This window comes from Ambystoma mexicanum, chromosome 9 (assembly GCF_040938575.1).
Source record: "Ambystoma mexicanum isolate Mex_15411 chromosome 9, UKY_AmexF1_1, whole genome shotgun sequence".
In the NCBI taxonomy this organism is placed as follows: Eukaryota; Metazoa; Chordata; class Amphibia; order Caudata; family Ambystomatidae; genus Ambystoma; species Ambystoma mexicanum.
In genome coordinates this window covers 818,125,300-818,141,683 of record NC_090931.1, presented here as the reverse complement: position 1 = coordinate 818,141,683, position 16,384 = coordinate 818,125,300, and the positions used below count along the sequence as shown (strand labels likewise).

General features: G+C 46.1%; 1 protein-coding gene across 1 annotated transcript in view; it reads right to left on the bottom strand.

Annotated features, from left to right (window-relative positions):
* Positions 1 to 2,307: 2,307 nt before the first annotated feature.
* Positions 2,308 to 16,384, bottom strand: part of LOC138488653 (ras-related protein Rab-5B-like) — a 565,143-nt gene continuing 551,066 nt past the window's right edge. Inside the window, exon 6 of the mRNA XM_069615820.1 lies at positions 2,308 to 3,214. Coding sequence (XP_069471921.1) covers positions 3,099 to 3,214 — 116 coding nt within the window. The 3' untranslated portion in view covers positions 2,308 to 3,098. The remainder of the gene's footprint in view (positions 3,215 to 16,384) is intronic.

Sequence of the window (16,384 nt, the reverse complement as noted above, 5' to 3'; positions counted from 1 at the left end):
TAAAATGTAAATAGTTACAGCGTGTTTAACCACATTCTAAACACCACCGATTTACTTTGCACAGAATTGTACCATATGATTTTCACAAAATGCATAATAAAATGGATCATCGATTTTGATTTTTGGGCTTCCATACCAATTGAGTATTGCATAATTATAGGGGGCATGTGAATGAAGCATGTGTAATAAACATTTAACCTATAAATGTTGGGTCAAACATAGCTTTTCCCCATAATCATTAATGTGGGTGAGGTGCATGGAGAATTGTATACCATTATCCCTATGTAATTGATGCTCTTTTGTCTACTGGGAATCATTCCGGAAATCCATATAGCACAAGGACTTTATAGACATACATCAATGCTTCTTTTCAAAGAGGCATCTATCAATCACACTTAAAGGTTATTTATTTAAAAGGCTATTTATTTAAAAAGGCTAATTTAGATCCAGGAGAGCCAGCACATTTCCAGCCAATATCAAACCTCCCTTCCTAAGCAAAAGCATGGAAGGAGAGGTAACCTTTCAGTTTTCACAATATCAAGGAAAGGGGTGCAGTCTTAGCTAAAGTACAACCTGGCTTCCGGCCCCTGAATAGTACAGAGACAACAGTACTTTACATGCAGGAAAAACTATTGGAACTCAGAAATAGACATGCCCCAGCTGCACTGATCCTTCTTGACCTATCAGTAGTGTTTGATACGATCGATCATGACTTAATTCAATGGCTCAAAACTGCAGTTAATATGTCAGGATCAGCTTTAGTCTGGGTAGAATCCTTCCTGAGTGACAGGAAAAAGAGTACAGCTGGGAAATTACATCTTACCCAGCTGTCATATCGAATATGGGGTCCCTCAAGGATCAGCTCGGTCTTCCGTCTTATTTGAAGTGTATATGTACCCCTTGGCTCAGATAATAGAAAGATGGGGTCTTCAATGTCAGGTATATACGGACGACACCCAAATACTGATGACCTTCAAGGGGACTGCAATGAGGGAAATACAGTGAAGTACTGTTTAGGAGTAATTCAGCGATAGATGCAAGATAATGGTTTGCGCCTAAACAGAGACAAAACAGAAATTTGACTTTTGGGGTGTCCTGCTGAACCACCCCTCCCTTTTTCGTGGCCCTCTAGTTTATGAACACCACCGGCCCCTGTGAATGTGGTCAGATATTTCAGGGTCTTATTTGATAATCAGCTCGCATTTGGTCCACAAGTGGCTGCTGCGGTAAAAAGTAGTCTTTTTCATCTTTTTAACATCAATAGATGCCGACACTTACTTGACTCTGGTCATTTGAAGAGGTTAGTCCAGGCAACCACCTTCTCAAGACTGTACTATTGCATGGTTTTGTACCTGGGCATGACAAAGAAGTCTTATTGCTAAATTACAAGAAGTGCAAAACCATGCAGGGCGTACTATTGCTGGCCAAAAGAAATTCGACCACATTACACAAGCACGGCAAGAGTTAGGCTGGTTACCAATTGATTCACTCATCCAAGAACGGGTGCTAATATACATTTGGAAGATCATCAATGGCCTAGCATCTGATTATCAATCTTGTACGGTCCAAAAATATCTTTCTAGCAGGCCTCTCAGATCCATGTCCAAAGAACTTGTTCACTGCAAGTTCCTATCGCAAATTGTCATACGGAGGAAAAATGATGCAGTCTTTGGGCTGCCACATGTGAAACATGCTCCCAATGTCCATTAGAAAGAGTACTTAGTTACAGAATTTCGGCTGAAACAGCATCGCTGGTTATTCTCATTGCCATAAATGGTCTATGCCAACATTATTTCTGGTTTTTGTCTTGTCTTCTTTTAGCATATTTACTGTTATTTATTCATACTCTATGCGCTCAAATATTTTTACTACTACTTGTAGCAAAGCACAAAAACGATACAAATTCCAAAATTAATCAATCTTAATATAGGGGTCTTTTCTAACTAAACAGCATGGAAAAGAATATGGAAGTAGTTTTAGCATGCATGGCACTGTGAGTCCCTTGCAAAGTGGCTTCTTGAAATTCAAAAGAATGGATCATTTGGAACCAGAAGAAAGCTGCCTATAAAAAGTTCCAGCAAATGTCAGAACACATAACACTGTGTTCCAACTAATTTCTACGCTAACCTTTTTACACTCCTTGCAACATGTCAAATTTCGGCCACCAGAAATAAAGAACTGAAATGAAATAAATAACTTCAACAGAAACACACTTTACGTTTAAGTATATGATGGTTAGATGAAATTTGATTAGCACAATGTTGTGGCAATCACAAGACCCCCTAAGAAATGTACAAATAACATGCATTGTAATTTTTTCATATCTTTAATGCTAATTTAAAAATTAATATTTAAGTATTCATTGCAAGTAAAACGTTATTATAGGGCATAAATACAAAGTAATGTTAGTAACTTTTTTTCATTAAAGAGGCATAATAAAGTGGTGAAAGAAATGTACAAGTATCATTCGGCAAACATCTGCTTCAGAGATAAATACTAGCTGGGTATTATTTAAAGTGCTGCGCGCAGCCACAGTGATGTCTCCTGCAACTCCAACAAGAAGTCCCAAGCAGAACCGTCTTACAAGACAACTGCTGCAAGTCACACAGATTGCGGCAGTGTACATCTTCAATGCAACCTGTGACGATCCGTTGAGCTTTGCCCAAAACCAGGGTCCTGCAGGGCTCCATTTTGTTGGCATGATTAGGAACATCTCAAAGGAAGGAGGAGAGGTTAAATCCAAGAGATCTGTAGAACCTGCCACACGTGTGACTGCAAATGCATCAGCAAGGGTCATGTTCAGGCTCCAAAGAAGACAACCCACTGGCCTCCAAACTCGAACACACTCTTGTTCTGTTGATCCAACAGTGTCATGTATCCAAGCAACTCGAAAATCAGGCCTTCAAGACTAACTTATCAGTAATATTTTACTGATATCTGTTTTTTCCTTGCTTTTAGCATTTTTTTTACAAATAAAATGAAAACTGATGCAAAATATAGATCACCACTGATGTTACAAAAAAAGGATTCAATATCCTTAACATTATCTGCATTATATACTGTTCCGATATTTCCATTTTCTTGGGTGTGCCATCTGACTAGTTACCACCGCAACATGCTCTCCGTGGCTGCTGCTCTGAGCCGTGCAAAAGGAGGCCTCTGTTTCTGGCAGCATGAGTCGGGTTCTGTGTGTCCGTTTTGGGCATTTTCTTTGCTGCAAAGGGTATAAAAAACAGCTCTGTCAAATCGATCTGCCCAATAAATAACAAGAGTCATCTTTACAAAATAAACCAACACTAGTGGATTCCGAAAAAAACTGCTCGTATATGTGAGGGGGAAACTATCACTAAAACAGATGAACAAGTTACTTACCCGTGGTAATGTTCTTTCGACTGGATGTTCCTCCCACGTATTCCATATTTTTGATACATCCAAGTCTGGTGGCAGCTTGCTTTGGGATGCATTTTCATAGGGTCGAGTGTCGTGCAGAGTCTTGGTCTTGGACGGCCTCCATAGCATCCCTCATGACCTTGATGCTGGTATATGAAGCATGCATGCTGACCGTTACCTCAGTTCTAGTTTTCCCTCCTTTAATTTGCATGCTGTCCCATAGAAGGAGACAATCTTGACATTGCGAGAAAGGAAGGTGTAAGACATGGAAATTCTAGGCAGGCAAGAGGGGATGGCTGGGAGGGTGATGAGGAATACGTGGGAGGAACATCCAGTGGAAACAATGTTACCATGGGTAAGTGACTTGTTCCTCGAATGGATTGTGTCCTCCTATGTATTCCTCATTTTGTACTCCCAAAGTAGTGTGTTTAAGGGCGTTGAGTGCCAAGAATGTTCTCCTTTGTTGATACTATGGAGGCATCCTCTCCTGATAAAGAGTCTACACAGCAAAATGTACTGAAAGTAAGAAGGGACTATCAGGATGCCATTTTGCAAATGTCCTGTACTGGCACACCTCTTTCCAGAGCTGAGGAAGCAGCCAACCCTGTAGTGGAATGCGCCCTCAAACCTTCGGGAGAATATTTGCCTTCCAGAGAGTAGCATTCTGTTATGCACATGACAACCCAACCAGAGTATTTGTTTTGTGGCCGCCAAGCCCAATCTTTAGCCAACGTAACCAATGAAAAGTTGGTCATCCCGACGGACATTTGCAGGCTATGTAATGTACTAGCTTTATAACGTTTTAGGTTCCAGACAATGTAGTTTCGCCTCCTCTTTCGACTGGTGAGGAGGAGGATAAAAAGTTGTCAATATACGCTGTCCAAAGTGAAATTCTGATACAACTTTCGGAAGAAAGGATGATCGAACCCTCAGAACTACCTTGTCCTTGAAAAAGGATGAGAAAGGTGGCTTAGAAGACAGGGCTTGTAGCTCACTTACCCTTCAGGCAGACGTGATAGCTAAGAAAAGGGCAATTTTCATAGTGACCATTCACAAAGGATACAAATGTCAGGGCTCGAAAGGAGTTCCCATAAGGCATTTAATACTAGATTCAAATCCCATGTTGGCAAGATGAAGGGAGTGGGCAGAAACAAATTTGTTAGGCACTTAAGAAATTGTACCAGGATTGGCATTTTAAAGTAAGATCCCTCATCCGGAGATCTTTTAAAAATGGACAGTGCCGCTAAGTAGGTAGCTTGCAACCAAGAATGGGTCTGGTGGAGCAAGAAAGATAGGGGGAGTTTACCTGTGAAAAGGATCAAGTTTCTTCACCTTGCACCAGCTGCGAAACCTGTTACAACTGCAACGGTACAGGGATTTAGATGCTGGTTTTCTAGCCGAAAGCAACACCTCCATCATGTCTTCTGGAAGGTCCTAATCCTTACATCTCACCCTTTCAGACACCAGGCGTGAAGATTGAGATTGCTGATCTCTGGGTGAAGAATGCGATCTCCCTCTTGCGAGAGTAGGTCCTCTCTTGGGGAAGACGAATTGGGGCCTGGGGGAGCAACAAATTGGAGCGCAGATGGCCATAGTCCGGAGCAATGAGGATCATGGTTTTACCAAACATCCTCAACCTCCTGATTACATGAGGAACGATGGGGATGGGCACATGCAATTAAGCATCCTGAAGGTCCAATGAAACCAACCAATCCTGGAGTCGAAGAGCCTGAACGATCTGCGAAAGAGTTACCAGCTTGAACTTGTCCTTCCTGGGGAACTTGCTCAAGCATCTCAAGTCTAAGATGGGTCACACTCCTCTGTCCTTTGTGGGAATTAGGAAGTAGGGAGAGTACCAACCCTGGTTTCTCTGCGCTACAGGTACCAGTTCTATTGCACCTTTCTCCAACAGGATGAGAACCTCTTGTTGGAGGAGTGGATCTGGAACCACAGAAGATCTGGCTTTCAGGGGCAATCAGGTGGTTTCTTTAGGAATGGGAGGCAGTAACCATCTGCTACAGTTTGTCACCCATGTGTCCGAAGTTATGCTTCGCCTAGTCCGGCGATGATATGACAGTCATTTAGCTGCTCCACCTGCAGCTGAGGGTAGCTCTGCGTATGTTGCACAGGGAGTTCTACCCCTCCTCCTCTGCCTCGACGATGAGCTCTCCTATGACCCCTTTGTGATAACTGTCCCCTTCCTCTAGAAATGGAAGAATAGAAATGAAAAGGACGTTCTCTTCATGCTTATCCTGAGGCTTAAGGTTGTCTGATTGCCGTCCCTAAATATTTTACTGCTGCTCTAGAAGCTTGCAGCTTCTCCAAGCATTTGTCAGCCTTTTGACCAAATAGAAAAGTTCCATCAAAAGGCGTGTCCATTAAACGTGCATGGACATCCGCAGAAAAACCTCACTTTCTGAGCCATGACATGCGCCTAAGCACAGTACTGACAGTCATGGACCTTCTTACGGGATCCACTGTATCCAGACTGGACTGCAAAGATTGCCTCATGGCATCTTTTCCATCTTGGACTAGGCTTAAAAAGCCTTGCCTTTCCTCTCCCTCTGGTATATACTCTGCTGCAAAGGCAGCTACACCCGAAAGGGTGAGTGTGTATTTTACTAAGGCACTTGTAGCATTGGCCAACTTCAGTGCCATGCTCCCTGCACTAAACATTCTCTTTCCCAAAGAGTCCACTTTCCCATCTTCCTTGTTGGCAGGAGTTGAAGGATAAGTTGCAGACTTAGATGAAACTGTCGCTGCTTGAACAACCAGGCTCTCTGGTGTAGGATGCCTGTTAAGGAAAGGAGTACCTACAGAAGCTGTTCTGTACTTTCTTGTCAAATGTTTATTTACAGGGGGAATGGAATCTGGTGTTCATAACTCTCCCCCTTAAGGCAGCATGAAAAGGTAATACAGCCTCCTTAACTGGAACACTGTCTAAAATGTCTGTAAGGTCATCAGTTTCTATAGTAGTTGCAGGTTTAGACCACCCCAGATATTCAGCAACTTTACAAAACACTGATCTGTATGGAGGATCAGCATACCCACCCACCTCTGGGTTCCCAAAATCAGTTTCAGGAGATGTCTCCCAACTGCTGGTCTGAAGTATGTCTACCAGATTTTGCATCTTGGACTCCAGAGAAATTAGTACTTCTGGAACATTGGATGTTCCATACTCATAACCAAAGGGGGTTTGATCCTCCTCCTCATCTTCCTCGAAGATGGAACCCATAGACCTGAAGAAATCAGGTCGATGAAGGGATTTGAATGACTTGGTTGGTTCAACAACTGGTTTTATAGCCTTTGGAGGCACTGAAGGCTCTAATGGTGTCGAAGGCGCTGAAGGTTTCAACGACTTGCCTGAAGCAGTCAGTGAATGAGCCGATGGTTCTGAATGCTTCTAAGGCTTTAAATGGATAACATGAAGGTCAAGCCTGCCTCAGGAAAACGTAAAGCATTTTAAAGCAGGAGGTTTCTCATTCCGCGGGAGTCATCGTCTATAATGTTTCAGGCATTTTAGTTTTGGGGGAAATATCCCTTGATTCGGAGGACGACCTTTTGATGGGGTAATGGATGGGGATTTGAGAGAGGGCTTAATCGCGTCAAGTTTCCCTTTCCTTTCCCGCAAGGCCTGGACAGTCATGGATTTAAATGAGCCACAGTTGTCCACCTTGCCGCCTGTCCCTAAAGAGACAGTCTTGGGGTGAGGATCTGTTATGGACATTTTTGCAACACAGTCCGCACACCGTTTAAAACCTGTCTTTGGTGTCAAGGACATGTCCAAGAAATATCGAACGGCTTGATTGAAGAACAAACGCAATTGAAATTTCGCTGAGGAGGATAGCTCTGAAGCACGCAGCAATATGGAAAAAAATGGAACCGAGGTAACGGTCAGTGCGCATGCTTCATATACCAGCGTCAACGTCACAGCTGCACGACGTTCGACCCTTGGAAAACAAAATTCGAAGCAAGCTGCAGGCAGACATGGATTTATCAAAGTCAAGGAATGCGTTGGAGGACACAATCCATTCCAAATATATTTCTTTACGTAGAAGAATGTTTTCCCGAAATAAGAATTTCAAGTTCCACTAACTGATAGTGTCTCGTCAAAAGGGTATTGAAATTGGTTAACTCCATTGTAAAAGCAGTTAGGGGAATTAAATATTTTGCTTAACTGAACATAAATATAACAAACCCAACAAAAACACATTTTTTGGGAAACATTTTCGCCTGGAATTCGGATGCATACTTCTGACAGGGAGAATGTGCAATTTGTTTTTGGTCCTACACCCAAATTATATTTTTCCTGTGTGCCATTAGACAACCTTTTTCTTCCACAGCAGGAATATCCTATTTTTAAATGCCCTTTATGATATACACTAAAATGTTATGTTGCTTTTCAGTTACAATGGTTCTCAGAGATCCTCATCCTGCAAGGAGATAAATCAGGAATAATTGGACAACATGTGAGAAGGAGTATTGATGACACCCTTTGAATGAAACACCATGTCTTGAGTGGCCACCTCTACTTTCTCTGTTGAGCAAAATAAGTCAGTGCAAAAAAAGTTGAAGGGTGTGACCAGCAATTTTCAGTGCAGGAAAATATTATTAGATGCAAGAATCATAGACTTAATCGGTATTGGACTTTCATAGATTCTTGCACACAGAACAGATCACAAATCAACAAAAAGGATTACGGTTCTCCAATATACACGCTTACTCCATACAGATTTTTCAGAACATACAAATATTGCCAGACCAAACATGTGCTTTGGAGTGGGCATTCATACCTTAAAAATTACAAACTATATAGAGAAAACATGGTTGCCTTGCAAATTTATCAAGCTTAATGAAATACAAAAGCGATGCCTTCCCTTTCTTCAGATAAATCTTTGGACCTCAAAAGACTTCATTCATAGTACAGTGTGATAGCAATCACTGAAGGTGCTTTGCTTTTAGATTGATCCACCGCCAACACTAGATCCAGAAGATATGGAGTATCAGAAACCCTTTAATACATAACCCATGGCCCACTTTGTTCAAATACTTCCTTCAGGGAGCAGATGGTCCTGGAAAGAAGGATAGCCCCATGTTTGGTTAAGACCTTTAAGATGACATCGGAAAGTACTTTGTTGTAAACAACTTGTATGTGCTCAAGAACCAATTAATTACATTTTAAATTAATACATGTCCAGCACTCACAGACTTTAAAGTGTATTACACATTTTACTACAAATAAAAACCTACATGTGGATGGGCTGGGTATCTATCAATTAACTTTATATAGTAGAAAACCCATTTGGGGACAAAGCAGGACATAAGTCACTTTTATATTGAGAATCATTATGAGTTTGCGAACACTCAGAGCCTTTCTATTGAGCTTGAGCACCTGAAAATTACTTGTTTTATAGAATGGTCCCCGTTATTAATCAACAAACCATTGTTTAGCATTTCAGTGCTGGACTGCCATTATGGTGTGACCAGACTGACGTGCAAAAGAATATTTCACCTCGGATTAGGCATTGTGAACTAACATTTGATTATCTACCCCCTCTGAGTGGGCACTGTCCCATAGAACATGCTATTTGGATGCGTTCATTCTCATTACAGGGGCTCTCATATTTTTGGCCCATTAGCACTGCGGTAGTTAAGTAAAAACAGGTCCGATTTTAAATACCTCCTGTTTTTAAAATATCACCTAATCACGAGTTGGTACTGCATCTTATATTTACGTCATCGTGTGCATAAAAAGTACTTCATCGGGTACCTATCCCATATTGCCCGCATGCAGAACTTTCTCTGTAACTCTTGTGTAAATATCGCAAGTGATCTGGAGTTTACCCCCTTTCCTGGGCACACTCCTGGAGAAGCTGGTCATCTCCCAACTGATCCAACACACTGAATCTGTTGGTTATCTCCACGACCACCAGTCTGGATTCAGAGAAACCGGAGGCATGGAAACTGCACCTGTGCAGACTTGCTCTGAAATCTCGATTCCAACTCTCCATCTGTTCTTATTCTTCTGGATCTTTCCTCTACCTTCGACACGGTCAATTAGGCCACCCAGACAAAGCGGCTCTGTGACACCTTTGACATCACGGGGCTGGCACTGGGCTGGTTGACCTCATTCCTCTCAAACTGTGCTTCCCAGGTTCAACTGCACCCTTTTCTGTCCCATATCACACGCTCCAACTCTGGCATCCCTCAAGGCTCTATCCTCTCACCGTGGCTCTTCAACATCTACCTTGCCCTTCATGCCCACCTGATCTTCTCCTCTCTACACTTCCAGTGTTATGGAGAGGAGACACAGCTCTCCTTCAAGCTTCCCTCTACTGCCTCCTCTTCCTCCTCTCTCATACCCGACTGACTGCTATTCAGTCATGGTGTGCTGCCAATGATCTCTGCCTTAATGCAGTAAGACTGAGATCCTTCTAATTGGTACCCCCAGCTCCCTCTTTCCCTCTGGCCACCATCTTTGGGTCCCCCCACACTCTTGTGAGGCAATAAACCTTGGTGTCATATTTGACTGCTCTCTATCCTTCTCTCATCACATTGCTGACCTTGCCAAGAAGGCCCACTATCGGCTGCACCCTTTTTAGAGGCATTCTCCCTTTCCTCACCTTCTCCCAGAAACTCGATCTGTCCAGAGCTCGGATCCTCTCTAGGCTGGACTACGGCAACAGCCTCTTCCTTAACCTTTCTTTATCCTCCCTTCTACTAATCCAGAATAGGAATGCAAGACTTATCCTTGGCCTCAACCCCAGGGACCGCATCTCTCCAGCCCTAAAATCTCTCCACTGGCTCTCGGTTGCTGCTAGGATCGAGTTCAAGACCCTCTGCATCATTTGCAAGGTTTTCTGGGGCCTAGGACCCCACTACATCCAACTCACTCGCCCTAAATACCTCCCTGTTAGAGTCGATGGGTCGTCTAGCTCCAACTCTGCAGATCAGATGCTTCTCTAAGCAGAGTGGGGGGTAGATCTCTCGCTTCCGCAGGAGCCTCACTCTGGAATGTCTCCCTAACCCTCTCAGGCTTGAGCCAGATCTCTAAGTTCCGGAAGCTCCTCAAGACACTTCTTTTCTCCTCTTCCTTTCCTCTCCCACTCCCCTACTAACACCCAGTCTGCCGCAGTAACTGGCTGCCTGTTCCCTCAGAGTTCTACAGGGCACCAGAGTCCTCCCACCGCCCAGTCCACCCCCTCTCTGCACTTTGCATGTTGACCCTCACACCCTGCAATCCTTGGCACTTCCCTTCCCATCCTCCCCTTATGACCAGCCCGGCCTGTGACCCTGTTCTCCCTCCTCTTTCACCGCCCCTTTTCACTTGCACTCTCTCCTCTTTACCCTGCACTTCCCTTCCCACCCTAGCACTCAGCTTTTCGTGCAGACCGGCTCCCCCTCCACCCCCTCGGTCCCTTGCACTTCTTGTTATTGTACTTGAGCGATCCAAAATATCACAAGGCTTAGTAGGACTGTTATTGTTATCTTTCTCCCTTGTCCCACCCACCGGGTCTTGTGACACTTTGAAACACCATTTGGCGTATAGGCGCCTTACAAATAGCCAATAAAATAAATCATAATTCTGTGTTATTTTTACAAATGTGTGGTATTTAAAATACCATGTTTTACCGTTATCACCATACTCCTAATGAGGCTTGTGGTTAATTGATAAAATGTATGCACATTGCCACCTGCTGGGAATGAACAAAAAGGCCATGTGAATCACCAAGATATCTGAATCTTATTATGTGTCTATAACTTAGATATACTACAAAAAACACATGCCAATTGAAACATGCAGTCTTAACAAACGTCACCTCTGAATACAAAACAATCACAAGGCAGTAGCTTAATTCCCCATTGTAAATATGTTAGCAAATCAACAGATCATAAACTACCAGATGCAGTGGCATTGAAAAACTCCTCCACAATACTGCAAGTTTCTCACAAGAACAGATTGACCACAGAGAAAAGAGAACTTGGATGCTCACACCTATAAAGCCATGGCCTACTCCAGTGTGAACAATCATAAAATGTGTCAAACAGCCCAACAATCAAATGATTTTACTGGAGAAGCAACCACTCACAGGGCTTTTGAGTGAAGGTCACATATGAATTACCAATATTAAACTCAAGAGCCCCATTTGGAAACATCCAGCATGGTATTGACCATCACTGATGATGAACACTTCAAACAGGTTTGTTTTGCTCTTACTATATTATTGCAAGAAGAGCATATCTTATTCAAATTCCCATTTCCGTGTTAGCCCAAACAAATTAACTGGGTTAGAAAATAAGAAAATTGTATTTTAGCACTAACTAAATTGTTAAAGGGATCAACAAATTCTGGTATGATGATCTACGACCGTATTTGAGCAGACACCAAAAATACAAGACCAAGGATCCTCCCATGGTGGCATTACAGACAAGACAAACTGACTGCCTGGCAATGCATTTTACAATAAATCTCATTGTGCTAAGAGGCAGTTTACCAATCCGCATCAAAAGTTTACAGTGAGGGGCAAGCACAGCCATACTTGACTTTGTGGGGAAATTTTCCATTTGTAAGCAAGTGAATCTAATGATAACTCTGGGAAATTGAGCAGTTGTGCATGTGTTTGTGCAAGTGTCGAAAAGCAGTTCATCATAACTTCTTGATGTTGTTAGTCACGTACCCAATGAAAGGAACAAGTTACTTACCTGTAACTGTTGTTCTCCAGCATGGGTCTGGCATGGATTCACATGCTCATGAATATTCCCCGTCGTCAGGCCGGGAATCCTCGGTATAGAAAAAAAATCAGTATCCGTTTAGTTTCTGATCTGGCTTTCTTAGTAGTAACCAATCACTGGTCTCTCGGTCATACTGCCCCCAGCCAATGACTGCCCTCTCCCTAAGCCCGCCTCTGGCAGCCATCCTCAGATTTGGTAGCACGTAAAGTGGCAGTATGACCAAGTGAAGAGCCGCAGACGGGGAGGCGGGAGGGTTCGCATGTGAATCCATGCCAGACCCATGCTGGAGAACAACAGTTACAGGTAAGTAACTTGTTCCTTTCATTGGGTACGTGACTAACAACATCAAGAAGTTATGATGAACTGCTTTTCGACACTTGCACAACGTCCTTTGGACTACGAACCTGAGGAACTTTCGGTGTCTTTTTAGAATGGGGATGTGGAAGTACGCGTCCTCCAATTCCAACGGCGACAGGAAATCGCCCTCCTCCAGCTGTCCCAGCACGTGCTGGAGGGTGACCATCCGGAACTTCTGTGCCTTGATGTACTTGTTCAGTCGTCGCAGGTCCAGGATGGGGCGCCACCCTCCTGTCTTCTTTTTTACGAGGAAGTACCTTGAGTAAACTCCGGAGCCCCGAAGCCTCCTTGGGACGAGCTCGATGGCACCCTTCCTGAGCATCGCCCTTACTTCCAACAGTAGTTGAGGGACGTGATGTTCCTTCCTGGCCACGGGTGGAACGCGAGGGCACTTCTTCTGAAACTCGAGGGCGTGCCCTTAGGCCAGGGCGTCCAGCACCCAACGGTGGAGATGGACTCCCACACGCTGACTAACCTCGCCAGCCGGCCTCCCACCGGGGTGCTTTGGCGGGGGCCCGACCCCATGGTCGGTTCAATCTTGTTTGGAGGCCGCCTTGCCTCCTTGACCTCCCTGTCGACGACGACGGGCACCACCTGACTTGCCGCGTCCCCTGTAGGCTTCCTGGGACGAAGATCTTGCCACTTGGCGGTACGTGGAGGAGCCACTGCCGGATCCCTTGGAGGCACCTTGTCTGCCTCCGGAGCTCCGAAAGGACGGCAGTTGTTGTTGGAGCACTCCCAGTGCCCGGGCAGTCTCTGTGCCTGTCTTGATGGCCTGAAGGGACTCATCAACCACCTTCCCAAACAGGTTGTTCCCGTCGAAGGGCATGTCCAAAACCTTGGTTTGTACGTCCTGGCGGAAATCCGTCGCCTTGAGCCATCCTCGTCATCTCAGGCAAACGCTGTTGCCCAACTGACGGAAACCGGTGTCGGCGATGTCCGTTGCCACCGTGATGGCGTGGTCCGAAGCAATCTCGCCCTCCTGTAGGATTTCAAGGGCCTCAGCCCTCTTGGCGTCCGGAAGGAAGTCCAACAGAGGGGCGATTTTGAACCACAACTCCCCGTCATAGCGGACTACGATAGCCAGGGCGTTGGCCGCCTTGATAGTCGTCGCTGCGGATGAGATGACCCGTCGTCCCATCGTGTCCAGCTTCCTGCCCTCGCCGTCCGGCGGGGAAGTTGATGTCGAGGCCGATGCCCCCCCAGCTTTCTTCTTTGCCGCCGCCGAGACGACCGAATCCGGGGTAGGTTGCGCCCGAAGGCACAAGGGGGCAGCGTCGGGTACCCGGTACTTCTTCTCATACCGGTCCCTCTTCGCCGGCGCCGTGGCAGGGTCCTTGAGGAGGGCGAGCTCCTCATCCCAGATGTCATCAAAAAGTGGTACGGCGAGGACCGTCTTCCTTTTGGCCTCGCGCCGTTGGTAAAGGAACCCTTTCTTCTTCTCTTCTGGGCAGAGCTGGAAGAGCTCGGATGCCCTGGAAATCATGGCATGAAAGGATCCAATCTCGTCGGGCGGGGACGCCCGAGCAGGGGGCGATGGGGAACACGTCCCGTCGTCGCCTCCGTCGTCATCTGTACCTGTCGTAGCCGTGTCCGTGCCTGTATCATCCCCGTGGGTAGTAGACCGGGGGGAGGGCAGAGCAGGCCGCAGAGGTGGGAGAGGTGGCGTAGAATGCGTCGTCGTCCTCTTATGTGGTGGACTTTCTGAAGGCCCCGGCTCCGATTCCCCCGTCGGGTCTGGCTCAGGTACCTCCGTCGGGGGGAGGGGCAACCTTGTTCTTATCTCCGAGCATAAGGACTGAATCGCTGACAAAATGGCCGCCGAAGTGTCCTGCGGCGCCGGAAACGACGGGCGCGAGGGCTCTTGAGGAACCTCGTCGGCAACACTGTTGCTCTCGTCGTCGCCCTCGTCTGGATCCCTCCCGATGGGCTGGGCCTCTTCCACGACTTCGATGAGCTCTTCTTCAGAGGTCGTGTCCGTATCCACGATGGCCACCTGCCCCTCCCCCACCTTTTGCAACGAGGACTTCGTGAGGGTCTTCACAATGGGCCTGAAAGACGACTCCCTCCGCGGTGGTAGGGAGACTGGGTCCTGAGGTCGCCTCCACTGGCGTAGCCTCCACAGACTGAGCCGGGGCCGCTGCGACATCCTCAATCGAGGTCTTAGCAGGGTGAATTAAGGCCATCGTCACCTTCTGTACGCCTGGGGCCTTCACCTTGGGGGGAGGGTCCGAGCCTCGCTCCCCTCTGCCGAAATCTTCGAGATCGACCGGGGCCTCTCCAGAAGCTTCGCCGGGTTCTCGGACTTCCTCTTACCCGAGCCAGAGCGTTGGCTCGTGGTTGATGGCGCCGGGGAGGATGCGCCCTGCCTGGCAGCCAAGGAGCCCGACCGTTCGGCGCTCCCGGTGCCCGCGGACTGGCAGTGCTTGGCCTTTTGTTGGGCCCCTGTCGCCGGGGCGCCCTCACAGTACTTAGAAGACTGCTCGGACTTCTTTTTCTTCTTCTCGCCTGACGGGCTCTTCCCTTCCAGCCAGTTGGCGAGACGGAGGTGGCGATCCTTCATGGTCCGCTCCGACATGTTCCCACAAAACACACAGTCCTTCTCTGTGTGCGTCTTGTCCTCATGGAGACAGTAGAGGCATAACAAATGCTTGTCCTCCTTGAAAACATTCTGAAGCTGGCATCCAGGGCAGGTCCTGAACAGCTTCCCGGGCGTCAAGCTTCCTTTCTCCTGGGCCATGTCCGGTGTAGGCCTCGGAACTTCTGGAATCCTCCAAAAGCGTAACTCGACGAAATCTTCACCCTTGAGGGGCGTAGAAAACTCCGAAACTGATCCCCGTTGGTCGGATGTAGAAACGGTGGAGCTTGAGGCTCTATTTAACCGAAAAATGAGAAAAATCTCCTGAAAAAGTGCGAAAACGCAGCAAAAGCTCGAGAGCTACAGCATGAGGACTCCCAACACTTGAACGTGTGGTAAAAATCTGAGGATGGCTGCCAGAGGCGGGCTTAGGGAGAGGGCAGTCATTGGCTGGGGGCAGTATGACCCAGAGACCAGTGATTGGTTACTACTAAGAAAGACAGATCAGAAACGAAACTGATACTGATTTTTTTCTATACCGAGGATTCCCAGCCTGACGGGGAATATTCATGAGCATGTGAATCCATGCCAGACCCCATGCTGGAGAAATGTAATTTGTCCCACTCTCAAAGGACTGCAATTTCAAATAAACATATCTGACATTTAAAAATAAGAACACCTTATGATGTGTGATTCTATTTGAGAAGTAACTCAAAATAGCAATCCAAAGGAAGGATGCTACAATTTCAAAGTTTCCACATGCTATAAGAGGCACACAAGATGATTGGCCAAAGTCCAATGTTTGATGCTGGGAGACGACAAACCGTTACTTACAATTAGCACATCGCATTTCAGTTGAGGCATTGTGCATCATAATGTCAAAGAGAAAAAACGTTCAAGGTAATGAGATTCATTGATAAATCTTGGCAGCCAACATGACTGGGCCATCTGATTCCAAGATGGCACCCCAACATTTTATTTCCTGGTCCTGCAGAGGCAGGGCCTGTTTATGCCATAAACCAAAATTACATTAGCTATACAGGGGTAGGGTCAGGGCAGTATTCCGCGGTCCACTCCGCTAATTTGCCAAATGAGCCCACACAGGTGTCCTGGCATAGCCCATTATCAATCTCTTTAGCATGTGGTCCATAGAATAAAAAGGGACTAGGTCTTGCTGTTGGTGTAGGAGCTTGGCGATGGTCAGAGTGTGCACAAGGATTAAAGGCGAGTAGGAGCAAGTTGTAGGAAGGAGCATCAAGCAGAAAGCGGAAGGTGTTAGGAGAAAAAGATCAGGAATAAGGATGAAGACTGGGGAGTGACTGAGCA